Raw genomic sequence first — 14,091 nt, 5'->3', positions numbered from 1 at the left:
CAAACCGTTCTACTTATCCCCTGAGTCATCTGGATTCTCATGGATTAAAAAGAGTGCCCCCAAGTATTCCCTAAACATTGGTGCCCTCAAAATCCCTGCTTATGTGAGCATTGGCAGCAAATCTCAGATAGAAGAAAACAGTTCTTTGATTTAGGTCACGGCCCCATCAGCTCAACAAGGCTTGCAAAGGCAGAGCCAGCATCCCCTCCTCCCAGATGGGGGTGCTATTAGGGGGCTCCAGGCAGAAGCCGCTCAGTCTCTAGGAAAACTGAGAGAAGCTTGCTTAAGGGTTTGCAGAGGGCATGTCACAGGAGCAGGTACACCTGAAATAAATGCTGCTTCTCATCTATCATCCGTCCGTCCATCCATCCATCCATCCATCCATCCATCTGTCAGTCCTTCCATTCATTCATCTGTCAGTCCATCCATCCCTCAATCCTCGGAGGGGGTCAGAGAGAGGAGGGAGGAAGGAAAGGAAGACAAAGCAAGCTGGAGAGAACACGCTGTCTTCCCTCAGGTAACCCCACTCCCTCCCCTCCTCAGCTGGGGCCTGAGCACTATTATGCAGAGTCATTGAGAGAGGACATGGATGGATCACGCTTAGATTGGGGACAGTCAGGAATCGGGCCCCCTCTCTGCTCCCTGGGTGTGGCCTTTTCTCCTGCCCCCAAAGTCCCCTTATTCTCCTTTCCCCAAGCTGGATGTGCCCCTCACACAGCCGCCTCCTCTGCTCCAGCTGCAAGCTCCAGGTAGGTGAGGCTCTTGGCCCAGGTCCCAGGAGAGGTGGGTCCTGTCCCTGGTTCTGGCTTGAGCTAACTCCAGAGCCTTATCTGTCACTTTGCCTGCGGTCAAGGAGTTGATCTCAACTCTGGCTGTACCTAGAGCCATGTTTTATAAAGTGTAGCTGTCAGGACTTCCCCAGGGGTGCCAATTTATCTAACTTGCTCTTACTCTCAGGAACACCCTTCCCACTGGGGCTGTGCAAGGAGGTGGAGGGCCTGTATTTAAAAAAGAAAGAAAAAGAAAAAAGATGCCTTTGATAATTCTGATGTTCGGTCTTTACTAGACTGAAGGATTTTAAGAGCTTTTTCCCTCTGTGACAGGGGCATGTTAGTCATTTATTTGCTTTTACTACTTGGCTGCACGCTGACCACGCTCTGTAAGACAAACGGCACAGTGGGGCGAGCAGCAGGGCCTTTGCTCTGGCTTGCATCCCATTTCAAACGTTATTACAGTGCAAATTACTTAAATCCTTCTGCCTTAGCAAACAAATTGCTAAGCCTACCTTGTAGGAACAAAATGTAAGATTTGTGAAAGCTCAAAGTGTGAAGGGCAGGTGGTGCCGTTTGGTCTTGACGACAGGAAGAACTGCTGCCTGGCCGACCGCAGGGAGCAATCTCGTGGGTGACAGGAACACACAGAAACCCCACCCTTTACCTTGTTAGCCCAGAGCCCTCGTGAGTATCAGCAACTGTTGGATCAATACTGCAGTAATATTTAAATTAGACCTACATGAGATAGCAGGAGAAAGTGACAGCACAGCTAATATCATCTGCAAAAAAATAGATGAAGTGTTGAGATGTGTCCTTGAGTTCCACGTTCCTCTCTAGATGCAGAGTTCAGGCAGCAGAAGGGGGTGGATTCTGAGCTCTGTTGGAATTCTCTACTGGAGTTTACCTTGGCAGTGTGGCCCTCGTCCTGAGGGGGTAGCGACCCCCCGCAATTGAGCGTGCGCACCACCCCTTGGACCACCCAGCTCCACTTACCCAGAGCTGCTGCCTGCTTGCTATTCCCAGCTCAATGATGGCTTTCCCTTTGTGTTTTCCTTGCTACAGATGGGCAGAAGAAAGTTCAAGAAGAGTTTGACATCGACATGGATGCACCAGAGACAGAACGCGCAGCGGTGGCCATTCAGTCTCAGTTCAGAAAATTCCAGAAGAAAAAGGCAGGGTCTCAGTCCTAGTGGGAGAGCCCCTCCTAGCCCTCCTGAAGACAGCAAAGTCAACCATCGTCTGTCAGGAAATTAAAAGAACAGCCTAGAGAGAACTCATCCACACACACAACACACGCACAGCAAACCTATAATGCATGTACAGAAACCTGTGTATTTATTCCCTTGTAGGAGGGTGTAGATGTGAGTAGCTAAACCTCCATGTTTATTTCCATCACCATTCCTCCTGCAACTCACTACTTTCCTTGACGTTGTAATAAAACGGAGTTAAGATGAGCTATTTAAGTGTCTTCCCTTGTGTCTTCCTTTCTATTAATCTGGGAAGTTACCTGGTATTAGAGGTGACTGCAAACTAGAAGTCTGTCTTCCTGAGAGTCAGAGATATAACACGGTGCCTTTTGTTGGGAGCTTTTGTGCTGAGAGCGAGAGATCCATTCTCAGCCGTGTCTTTCGGAGAGTACTAACTGCTGACTGTGGATGCATTATCTTCTTATCGGAGGATTAGAGCCCTGTACCCTGGGGTGCCAAAAAGTCAGAAGTTTCCCTGGGGAATTATGACTGATCCAGGAGAAGGAATGGGGAAGGGTACCTTAGATTTACTCAGCAGAACAATTTCAGATCTCCAAAGGGGACCCCCACCCTGCTGAGGGCCATCGTGAGACCTACCTGCTGTCCCCTGCCCCTGAGCAGCCCCTGGGCCCCCACCTCCTCTGTGCCCCACAATGACTTGCTGCCTTTCGGGGTTACTGCAGCCTGCAGTTTGGAGAAGCTCCCACCCCATCTCTTTCCCTGAAATCCTTGAAGATAAACAGCTCTGCAGGTCCCAGAGTGGTTTTGTAGGCCGTGAGGAGTGGTCCATTGCGTGGAGAGGACCACGCCATTGAGCCAGGGGCCAGGCAGGTGGGTGCCTACCTGGGGGCCGCAGGTGTTGGTACCCTTGACCTCTGAGTCCCACTGAGGCTTTTGTTTGAGCTTTGCTACGTGAGAAGTTGATGTGGAAGCCACATCTCGGCAACATCCCAAGACGCCCTGTGCACCGCGGGCCGTCACATTTCCTTCCTTCACCAGCTCCTTATCAAAGGATCAGGGGGCGGGAGGGAGGAACGTGAAGACTAGTGGGAAAGGAGGAAGGGATTCTGCCGTGGGCGTGAACTGGCGTGTGAGGTGTGAGCAGGCGGGGTGTGTGTGACGCTGTTCCTTTGGGAGGGCTTGGTTTGTTCCATGAGGACACAGAGAAAGATTGGCGTGTTTGGGAGATTTACTGTCCCCACCAAATCCCTCTGAAAATGTGTGCATTGTCTATTGTAAGGAAATCCCTCCTGCCGGGTGACTGTCTGCCCCTGGGAGGAAGAGAAAAAACTGGGTCTGCCGATCCATTTGCAGTGAGCAGAGAGCTACATGGAACCGCTTTGGCCTGAAAGCCAGACAGGGCTCCCAGAGGCTCCCAGGGGTGTGGTCCCTACTGAAAACAGGACCACAGATTGAGGGACACTGCAGGAACATCTTCCTGAGACAGCAAAAATGGCATGAGTTGTGATGTAGTCTTTGGAGTTCCCCAAAGCTACCAAAGTAAGGAGCAGAACAGACACATAGGTCAGATGAATTCTGCCATACCTCATCCTCCAAGCACCCCAGTGTCCCTTTGTCCTCTGAGTAGTTCACATGAAGGAAGTGGGGGCTTCCCATACACTGGGTGTGTTCTGGCCCCCTGGAAGCTCCCTATATACAAATCTACACCATTTCACATAAAGGACTTGAGCAGCCATGGATTTTGGTATTACTGGGGGACCTGAAGCCAGTCCCCCATGGACACCAAGAAATGCCCATACTTTTATTTATTTTTTTTGCAGTTTTTGGTCAGGACTGGGTTTGAACCTGCCACCTCCAGCATATGGGGCCAGTGCCCTACTCCTTTAAGCCACAGGTGCCACCCGAAATGCCTATACTTTTAAAATCTGGGTAGTGAATAGATGGGGGTTATATTTTTCTCTTTACTGAATGTTTGGCCCATTTCCTAAAAATGTTAAAAAGAGAACTATCTGCCCCATTTCTAAATCCATTCAAACTTTATATAGTTTAGAAATCCTTTATTTCTCAGATCAGTCACATGTAGGAATGAGTTATGTGCCTCAGATTCAATTTGAAAGGAATATAATGAATCTGTTGAAATATGTATTTGTAAAAGAAAAAAATAAAGCAAAGCACAATAGCCCACTGGAGGGCTCTTCCCCAAGGGACTGGGAACACTCCTGTCTTCAAAAGCAACAACAGCCCCCTGGGGACAGATGGAGGAGGGTGGAGTGGGGGCTCTGAAATTTGGGGAGGCCCCTCGACGATTGTCACGGGCCTATCTTGTCCCACTCACAGGACTAGGGTCTAACTCGGTACTGTGAGCCACAGGGAGGGGTGAATTTAATTACTCACTTCCCAGGTAGACTCATGAGGACAGCAAAGAGGAGATTTCCAGTGTCCCCCTCTCAGTGTAGGAATCAGGCGTGTTGAGTCTGTGGCCTCAGGGCCAGGAGAATGAGAAGGGCTCATGGCTGTGGATGTGGGAGGGCCTTTCCCTCTCCGGAGGCTGTAGCACTCCCCTGAGAGGAGGAAGGAGTCTGTCAGCATGTGATACAGGGCAGTGGTCCCCAGCCTTTTTGGCACCAGGGACCAGTTTCACAGAAGACAATTTTTCCACAGACTTGGGGTGGAGGAGTGGTTGGGGATGACTCAAGCATTATATCTCCACCTGAGATCACCAGGCATTAGTTCTCATGAGGACACACAACCTGGATCCTTGAATGTGCAGTTTGCAGTAGGGTCTGGGCTCCTATGGGAACTTAATGTCATTACTGACCTGACAGGAGGTGAAGCTCAGGCAGTGATGCAAGTGATGGGGTGCGGCTGTAGACACAGAGGAAGCTTCTCTTGCCCACCTGTCACTCATCTCCTGCTGTGCCACCTGGCCCCTAACAGGCCATGGACCGGTACTGGTCCACACCCGGCAGTTGGTGACTGTGGACCCGGGGTTTTAGCCATTTGGAGCATCACTAACCCAATTTTGGGTCACTCACGTTTATTAAAACCCTACTGTGCAGATGCACTTGGTGCTGTGGCCGCAACGCCAGCCCATCCTGGTCAAGGTGCGGGGGGTGGTGGGAAGAGACGCAGGTGAACAGGCACTAGAATGGACAGAGGAGCAGAGTGGTGTGGAGAGTCCCTCAGCCGTGGACTGAGGGTGGCAGGAGCTCTTGAGTAACAAGGACTGGGGGCCAGGGCCATGTCTGGGCAGGACCCGCCAGTCTCAGAGGCTGGAGGGTCTGCACACCCCAGCCTGAGGATGTGGCTCTGACTCCTGAACTCAGGGAGACTGGGAACTGGATTCCTGTTGGACTTAGAGGATGGGCAAGTGACTACAGAGAGTTACCTTCCTCAACTAGCCACTTTCCTTGACATCAAAGTGACAACAAAATCTACTTGGCAAGGTGGCTAGCAAAACATTAGAAGTTTAAAACGAGGTGAATGCATGGGTGCCCGGCTGACGGTAGCTGCCTAATACATGGAAGCGATATTATTGATAGGCTGGTGTGGTAAAGAGTCACTCACGGCCTCCATTTCCAGCACCCTTTGTCCCAACTCACCCTGAGTCATGGAAATCTCCTTCCTTTGGCTACAGCCAGCTGGACTAGTGGTGGGCACCTGCCCCAGGGGGTGGGCTCAGCCAGGCAGCATCTTTCTCATGAGTCTGAGCTAATCATCATGGGAACTGAGCCAGGACAGGAAGGAGAGGTTAAGTTGAAGCTGAAACTGGTGTTGTGATAAGTTAAAAAAAGTGTTAAAAACCTTTACTTTTGTAAGAAGCTGCAACAGCCCATTTGGAGAGACCTGGCGGAAGAAGCAGGAGAGGATTTGAGACTCAAGATACTTGGGCCCTTGAGAGATGCAGGGTACCCAGGGTTAAGTTAGTCATTTGGTTGCAATGAACAGAAATTCACTCATACTGGCTGAAAAAAAATACAGAATTATTCAGGTCTCACAAACATCCAAGAATAGAGCATCTAAGACACCCAAGAAAGGAACAGAATGCAGGGACAGGCAGGATTACATTGGATTTATAAATAAATCGGGGCACAGTGGGGAAGAATTGACATCTCTATAACATTGTCTTTATAGCATTTATGACAGTAAAGTTGCATAGTTTTCTTTACATAGGTTTTGTACATTTCTTTTTATGTTATTTCTAGATATTTCATAGTTTTTATTCTTCTAAGTAGACTCTCTTCCCAAAGCATTCTCTAGTTGGTTTTGCTGTTATCTAAGTGAGCTCCTGATTAATGTATATTTAACTCTGTAACTATTCTTCTTACTGAACTACATAATACCTGGTCCTTTTTTCAGTTGATTTCCAGGTAGATAGTCTTATCATCTGCAAATAATAATATTTTGTTGACATCGTTTTTGTACAGATTGAGTCAAGTTACCCAGGTACGTGTGACCTTCAGCCAGATGCTGTGCACTGTACCAGATAGGTGTGAATTTCCCCATGCCACCTTCCCTCTCTCCCCTGCTTGATTTTCACTGAGAATCAATGATTTTCACTTCGACAGGTACACTTAAGTGTTGACCAGTTAGTTCCATTTTGGTATTGAGTAGGTGTATTTGTTTCACCATTTTTGTGACTTTTGTCTCTTCTTTTCCACTACTTTAAGTTCCTTTATTTCTGTCTTGCCTTCCTTATAATCCACCCTTGTATATTGAGGGAGGCTTGGGCATTATTTCAGCTGCAAGAGTCACAGTGACAGACCATTTCGTGAGGTGGCCATTTGCACAGATCATCTATTTTGGATTGATTGATTGTTACATCCATATGGTCATCTTTTCTTAAGTCTTGTGGGTCTTTTATTGTACTGAATGCACATAGTTAATACTCCTTGAGTATTAACCTAGATGAATTTGTTTAATTGTAATGAGAGATTGGACAGAAAGAAGGAGTTTAGGGTTAGAGCTTATTTAGGATTTGTTTTGTCACATTAATATTAATGTCATATTTAGAAAACTTCACTTGATTCCAATTCTAATTAGAGATGATTGATGTAGGGCCCCTTGGGTACTCTGCATTGTGCAGTATGTTAGTCACCTGGGGCTTGTGTAACAAAATACCACATCCTGGATGGTTTAGGCAACAGATATTTATTTCTTACAGTTGGACAACCTGAAAAGTCCAAGATGAAGGTGCTGGCAGACTTGCTTCCTGGTGAGAGCTCTCTTCCTGACTTGTAGATGGCCACCTTCTTGCTGTGTCTCATGTGGCAGACAGAGTAGAAACTCTGGTATCTCTTCCTCTTCTCATAAGGGCACTAATCTCATCATGGGGCCCCACCCTCTTGACTTCCTTTAAGCCCAATTACCTTACTAGGGTCCCATCTCCTAACACTATCATCATGGGAGTTAGGGGTTCACCATATGAATTTTGAAGGGACATTCAGTCCATAACATCCAATTTAGCTTTGTGCTTCATTTTCTGTAATTTAATCAGGCTGAATAATAAATTGGATTTTGTTAACTTCCCCACTTTTTTACTACAGGACTTGGATGCTCACTGCCAGGCTCTCTTTCCCAGTGGTTGCTGCCTCAATGTTGGCTCCATGCTCCTTACGGCTGTGATGTGCACCCCGTCAGTACATATTGCCCCTCTGGAAGTTATTGCTCTTCTGTTAACAGTCACTTAGCTGAATACAAATGAAAGGGTATCAGAATGCTGCTGTGCTTTATGTGACCTTACTGGGAGTGAGGCTCTGTAGAGCAAGAATAATGATGAGTTTGGGCCAACCCAGGAATCCTGGGACAGTTGAAAGGCAAGGCTCACTCAGGCTTTATGGCTTGTTTGAAGTGGACTTTTTGCTCTCTGCCATGTAAAACTGATTTGAATATGATAGTCTGAAACCACCAGGAGCTAACCACTCATTGCTTCCAGGTCCCTGTGCTTTGGGGCTTCTCTGGCACCGGAGGGTTTAGAGAGTTGCCATCATATGAACCATGACAGCTCAAAGGATGGAAACATGCTGCTCTGTTAGTACTTCTGAGGATCAACTGGGGTCTCTCTTATAGTCCTCCAACTAAAGATCCCTCCTGCCTACGAAAGGAAGTGCAGGGCTCAGTTTGGATGGTTGTCTTGCTCAAAGCCAGGCTAAACAAGATGAATTCCTGCACAGAAACACCTGGACATGGGTGAAATTGCACAGTATGCAACGAAACTGGAAGATTCCACACTTCCCTACTGTGCTGAGCACCTTACTGATGCCAGCAATGACCTTGGCTGCTCTCTTCCCTCTAGCAGCCATGGTCCCCTGTGCCCAGGCCTTCTGACAAATCACTGAGGTTTAGGAGCCACACTGGGAACAAGTCCTGCCTAAGACAAAGAGCATGTGGCTGTCTCTAACTGCCAACAGGTCCAGAGGCTTAGACAGTGATAACCATAGGAAGAGTGCTAACACCATTCCACACCTGGAGGAAAGCGTGTGGCTGACTCTAACTGCCAACAGGTCCAGAGCCTTAGACAGTGATAACCACAGGAAGAGTGCTAACACCATTCCATACCTGGAGGAAAGCATGTGGCTGACTCTAACTGCCAACAGGTCCAGAGCCTTAGACAATGTTAACCACTGGGAGAATGCTATCATTATTCTATACTTGGATAAGAGCATGTGGCTGACTCTAACTACTGCCAGGTACAGAGGCTTAGAGAGTGTTAACCACAGGGAGAACGCTAACACCATTCCATGCCTGGCTGATTTCCGTGATTATCCCTCTAATTTTGCCACATTGTACCCACTTTTCTCTTTCTAGTACATTCACCTGTTGAAGCCAGAGGAATCTTTAAAAAATGCAAAGGTGATCATATCATATTTCCCATGTCTCCCTGATCCCCAAACTTAAAATCCTTCAGTGGCTTCACTGTGCTCTTAGGATAGAGCCAATTTCCTTCATGTGACCTGTCAGGACCCATACTGCACCATCTCCCCTCAGGTTCTGGATGTTTATTCAGGTATATCCTCCTCTCTCCAGCTTCCACTCAGCCCCTTTGTCTTAGCATTTAGTTAATCCCTATTATCTTTTACTTCTGAGCCAACATGTCACTTTCTGGGGTAGTTGAGGTAAAACTAACTCCTAGAAAAGATAAACAGCCAAATCCTGGTGCCTACATCTGGTGGAGTTTTCTTTCTCACTCACAGCACAGTCTGACACTGGGGTTCTTGAGCCAGTATCTGGTTCTCTATTCTGGTTTCCTTCTGATTCTATACAAGTTACAGAACTATTTTTTCCAGATCTTCAAAGTATGAAGTTGGTAATTTAATGGGAATTGCATTGAATCCGTAGATCTCTTTGGGTACTACAGACATTTTATCAATGTTCATTCTTCTGAACCATGAGCATGGTATGTTCTTACATCAGTTGACATCCTCTGCAATTTCTTTTCTGGGAGTTTCATAGTTCTTTCTTCATATACTTTATTAAATATATTCCAAGATATTTCACTTTCTTTGATGCTACAATGAAGGGTATTATTTCTTTGATTTGATTCTCCACTTGGCTGTTGTTGGCATATAAGAAGACTACTTACATGTGTACACTAATTTTATATCCTAACATATTGCTTTATGCTTTTATCAGTTCCAATAGTCTTTTAGTTGAGTCTTTGGGATTTTTTAGGTAAAATATCATCTCATCCATGAGGAGCAGTAGTTTGATTGCCTCTGCTCCTATTTGCATCTCTGTGATATTCTTCTCTTGAATATCTCTGATTTCTAGAACTATGTTGAATAGTAGTGGTGATAGTGGACAACCCTCTTCTAAGCAGAAATGCTTTTTATTTTTCTCTGTTCAATATAATGTTGGCTATGGGTTTGTTACAGATGGTTTCTACTTGGTCTATAGTGATCAAAATAGGATTGAATTGGGATAAAAAAGAGACAGAAACCTATGGAACAGAAGGGAGAATCTAGAGATGAAACCAGCCTCATATTGCCATCTGATCTTTGACAAAACAAAGGCATACACTGGGTAAAAGATTCCCTATTCAATAAATGGTGCTGGGAGAACTGGTTAGACCAGGGGTCCTCAAACTATGGCCTGCGGGCCACATGCGGCCCGCCGAGGACATTTATCTGGCCTGCCAGGTGTTTTGCTGCCCTCCCTGTCCTGCTTAGCAGCCGACTCATCCCGGCCTGCAGTGCGCATGTGTGGAATGTGTGCCACACTCTCCGACTCCGCTCCTTCTCTCTGTCTCTCCCCACTAGGTGTTTTTGCCATCCTACTTAGCAGCCCACTGGTCCCGGCCCACAGTGTGCATGTGTGGAATGTGCCTCACACTCTCCGACTCTGCTCCTACTCTCTGACTCCGCTCCTTCTCTCTGTCTTGCCCTGCCCCTCCTTTTCTCTGTCTCTTGACTCCTCCTCTCAGGCTCTGAAGTGATCGGAGGAGTCACCAGGTCGCCTGTGCAGAGCCTGCTGCTGCCTGAGGACCATGTAAGAACAAGTTAGGATTTATTTTTTTTTGAAGTTAGGAGGTCTATTTTTTTTTTTTTTTTTTTTTTGCAGTTAGTAGGACCTTTTTTTGTGGCTAAGGGGAGCCTTTTTTCCTGAAGTTAGGAGATCTTTTTTTTTTTTTTTCGCAGATGTGGGCACCGTTTTTTGAAGTTAGGAGAGCCTTTTTTTCTTTAAAGTTGGTTAGTTGGTTGGGAGTGGTTTCTAGGGGGTTGCATCACAGTGATAACACAAATAGTCAGCGCTCAGTGCTAATGCAAATTGTCAGTGCTCAGAGGTAATGCAAATGGTCAGTGCTCAGTGTTATCGCACGGGGGCCCCAAACTGTTAATCTGCCTAGGCCCCCATGGGAACTTAATCTGGCTCTGCAGATAGCCGAGGAGTAGGAAACCCAATTTAATTGACAGTAAGTGCATTTATATTCTGATTGCTATTCAGTTGTGTATGATGTTGTATGTTGTGTGCTGTGTAAGTCCCGGTTCACGCTGTTGCAATCTCTGAGCAGTGCGAGTTAGGCCATACAAGCATATGCATATTAGATTCGGAAGAAAAAAAGCATACATTGGCTTGGCATCTGTGTCTCAAGCAGCTAAGGCGTCAGCCACATACACCTGAGCTGGCAGGTTCGAATCCAACCAGGGCCTGCCAAACAACAGTGACGGCTGCAACCAAAAAATAGCTGGGCATTGTGGCGGGTGCCTGTGGTTCGTGATTCTGCACAACTTCTAATTTTTATTCATGGGACGAATGGCTATTTAAAAGTCACAGAAGAGCTTGCTGCACTGCAGAGCATCAAAGGAACAACTACAGGACAGGATATCTATGAAAAGGTTTGCCAAACTGTGAATGGTTTGGAGCTGAACTGGGCTAAACTAGCCAGTGTGACAACTGATGGTGCTCTAGCATGGTGGGGTCTAAGAAAGGAGTAATTGCTTGCATTAAACAAGAGATGGACCAACATAACTATTCTCATCCAATAGCCATAACTGCCTCATCCACCAACAAGCGCTGTGTAGTAAATCACTGAAGTGGGACTCTGTTATGAAAACTGTGGTATCTTGTGTTAACTTCATTAGAGGTAATGCACTAAATCACAGACAATTTCAGGAATTTCTGTCTGAGCTAAATGTTGCCTGTGAAGATGTTCCGTACCACACAGAAGTCCGTTGGCTGAATCGAGGGAGAGTTTTGAAACATTTCTATGACTGACTTCCACAGATTACAGCTTTTCTGCTTTCAAATAACAAAGAAGTACCAGAGCTCAATGATGCAGAATGGAAATGGCACCTTGCCTTTCTGACAGATATAACAGAGCTACTCAAGAGTTTCAATGTGCAACTTCAAGGAAAGGGGAAGCTCATCTGTGATATGCAATCACATGTGAAAGCATTTGAAATAAAATTAGGCCTCCTCATCAAGCAAGTGAAGGAGGAAAATTTCTGCCATCTCCCCACAACTCAAAGCTGTTAGTGGAAAAACCATTGGTTGCATTCCCAAACAAAACGTGTGGATTCACTGGAAAAGTTGCAAAAGGAGTTCCAATTTAGATTTAAAGAGCTTCATCTCCATGAACAGGACGTACAGCTTTTCCGTAACCCATTTTCTACTGACATTGAAAATGTGGATACTATTTACCAAATGGAACTGGCTGAACTGCAGAATTGTGACTCTCTGAAAGAAACATTCAAGTAAAGCAGCCTTCCTAATTTCCATGCATCTCTCCCCTCTGAGACATACCCTAATCTCAGGGACCATGCACTCAAAATGGCAACCATCTTTGGTAGCACTTAAGCCTGTGAACAGACTTTTTCCAGAATGAAACATCTGAAATCTCCAATCAGATCTAGACTAACTGATGCACATTTGCACCACTTGTTATGACTAGCAGTGACAAATATGGGACTGGACATTGACCATCTCATTAGCCAAAAGCAGGCCCATAGTTTCCACTGAATACTGGATTTAACTTTACTTGTTCTTCATTTTAAATATTGTATTTGTTCCCATTTTGTTCTTTTACTTCAAAATAAGATATGTGCAGTGTACATAGGAATTTGTTCATAGTTTATTTATTTATTTATTTTTCTTTCTTTCTTTTTTTTTTTTTGGCAGTTTTTGGCCAGGGCTGGGTTTGAACCCGCCACCTCTGGCATATGGGGCAGGTGCCCTACTCTGTTAACCCACAGGCGCCACCCCATAGTTTTTTTTTTTTTGTAGAGACAGAGTCTCACTTTATGGCCCTCAGTAGAGTGCTGTGGCCTCACACAGCTCACAGCAACCTCCAACTCCTGGGCTTAAGCGATTCTCTTGCCTCAGCCTCCCGAGTAGCTGGGACTACAGGCGCCCGCCACAACGCCCAGCTATTTTTTGGTTGCAGTTCAGCCGGGGCCGGGTTTGAACCCGCCACCCTCGGTATATGGGGCCGGCGCCTTACCGACTGAGCCACAGGCGCCAATCAGCCCTCCAGCCATCTGAGGGACAGTGAACTGGCCCCCTGTTTAAAAAGTTTGAGGACCCCTGGGTTAGACAGATGTGAAAGACTAAAGTTGGATCTGTGCCTCTCACCACTTATAAGAATTGACTCACAATGGATAAAAGATTTAAATCTAAGACATAAAACTATAAAAACCCTAGAAAAAAATGTGGGGAAAACTGTTAATCTTATTGGCCTAGGGAAAGAATTCACGAAGAAGACCTCACTGGCAATTGCAGCAAAAAAAAAAAAAATAAAAAATGGGACCTGATCAAGTTAAAGAGTTTCTGCACAGTGAAGGACACAATCAATAAAGAAAACAGACAACCTACAGAATGGGAGAAGATGTTAGCAGCCCACCCAACAGAGGGCTGACAACTAGAATCTGCACAGAACTCAAGCAAATCAACAAGGAAAAAAAATCAAACAACCCCATTAAAAATGGGCGAGAGATATGAACAGGAAATCTTCTCAAGAAGATACATGATGGCCAACAAATGCATGAAGAAAATGCTCATCGTTTCTAATCACCAGAGAAAAGCAAATCAAAACCACACTGAGATATCGCCTAACTCCACAGAGAATGGCTCTCATTATAAAGCCCCAAAACAACAGGTGCTGGTGTGGGTGAAGGGAGAAAGGGACAATCATACACTGTTGGTGGGACTGCAGATGGGAACAGCCTCTGTAGAAGGCAGTGTGGAGATTCCTCAAAGACCTAAAAGTAGACTTACCATCAAATTCTGCAGTTTTATGCAGAAGGTATTTATGCAAAGGTAAAAAGGGGATTCTACCATAAATACACTTGCACTTGAATGTTCACAGCAGCACAATTCACAACTGCGAAGATGTGGAAATAACCCAAGTGCCTCTCATCACAGGAATGAATTAATAAATTGTTATATGTACCATAGAATATTGTTCAGCCATAAAAAGATGGAGATTATGTAACTCCTACAACAACCCAGATGAAATCGGAGACCATACTCTTAAGTGAAGTATCACAAGAATGGAAAAACAGCCATTACATGTACCCAGCACTAAACTAGAATGAGTAGATTAATACCTACATGTCACATGAGGGAAAAACTCAGTGAAATGCAAGCAGGGGGAAAGGGGGTGGGGGGAAGGG

At 45.8% G+C, this 14,091-nt stretch overlaps 1 protein-coding gene across 1 annotated transcript in view; it reads left to right on the top strand.

Annotated features, from left to right (window-relative positions):
• The window catches only part of PCP4 (Purkinje cell protein 4), a 64,313-nt gene extending 62,085 nt beyond the window's left edge, over positions 1-2,228 (top strand). Inside the window, exon 3 of the mRNA XM_053565000.1 lies at positions 1,836-2,228. Within this exon, the coding sequence (XP_053420975.1) occupies positions 1,836-1,963 (128 nt within the window). The 3' untranslated portion in view covers positions 1,964-2,228. The remainder of the gene's footprint in view (positions 1-1,835) is intronic.
• The last annotated feature ends 11,863 nt before the right edge of the window (positions 2,229-14,091 follow it).

The sequence above is a fragment of the Nycticebus coucang genome, chromosome 16 (genome assembly GCF_027406575.1).
Source record: "Nycticebus coucang isolate mNycCou1 chromosome 16, mNycCou1.pri, whole genome shotgun sequence".
Taxonomy (NCBI): domain Eukaryota; kingdom Metazoa; phylum Chordata; class Mammalia; order Primates; family Lorisidae; genus Nycticebus; species Nycticebus coucang.
The sequence above is the reverse complement of the archived record's forward strand: the minus strand, read 5'-3'. Positions and strand labels throughout refer to the sequence as shown.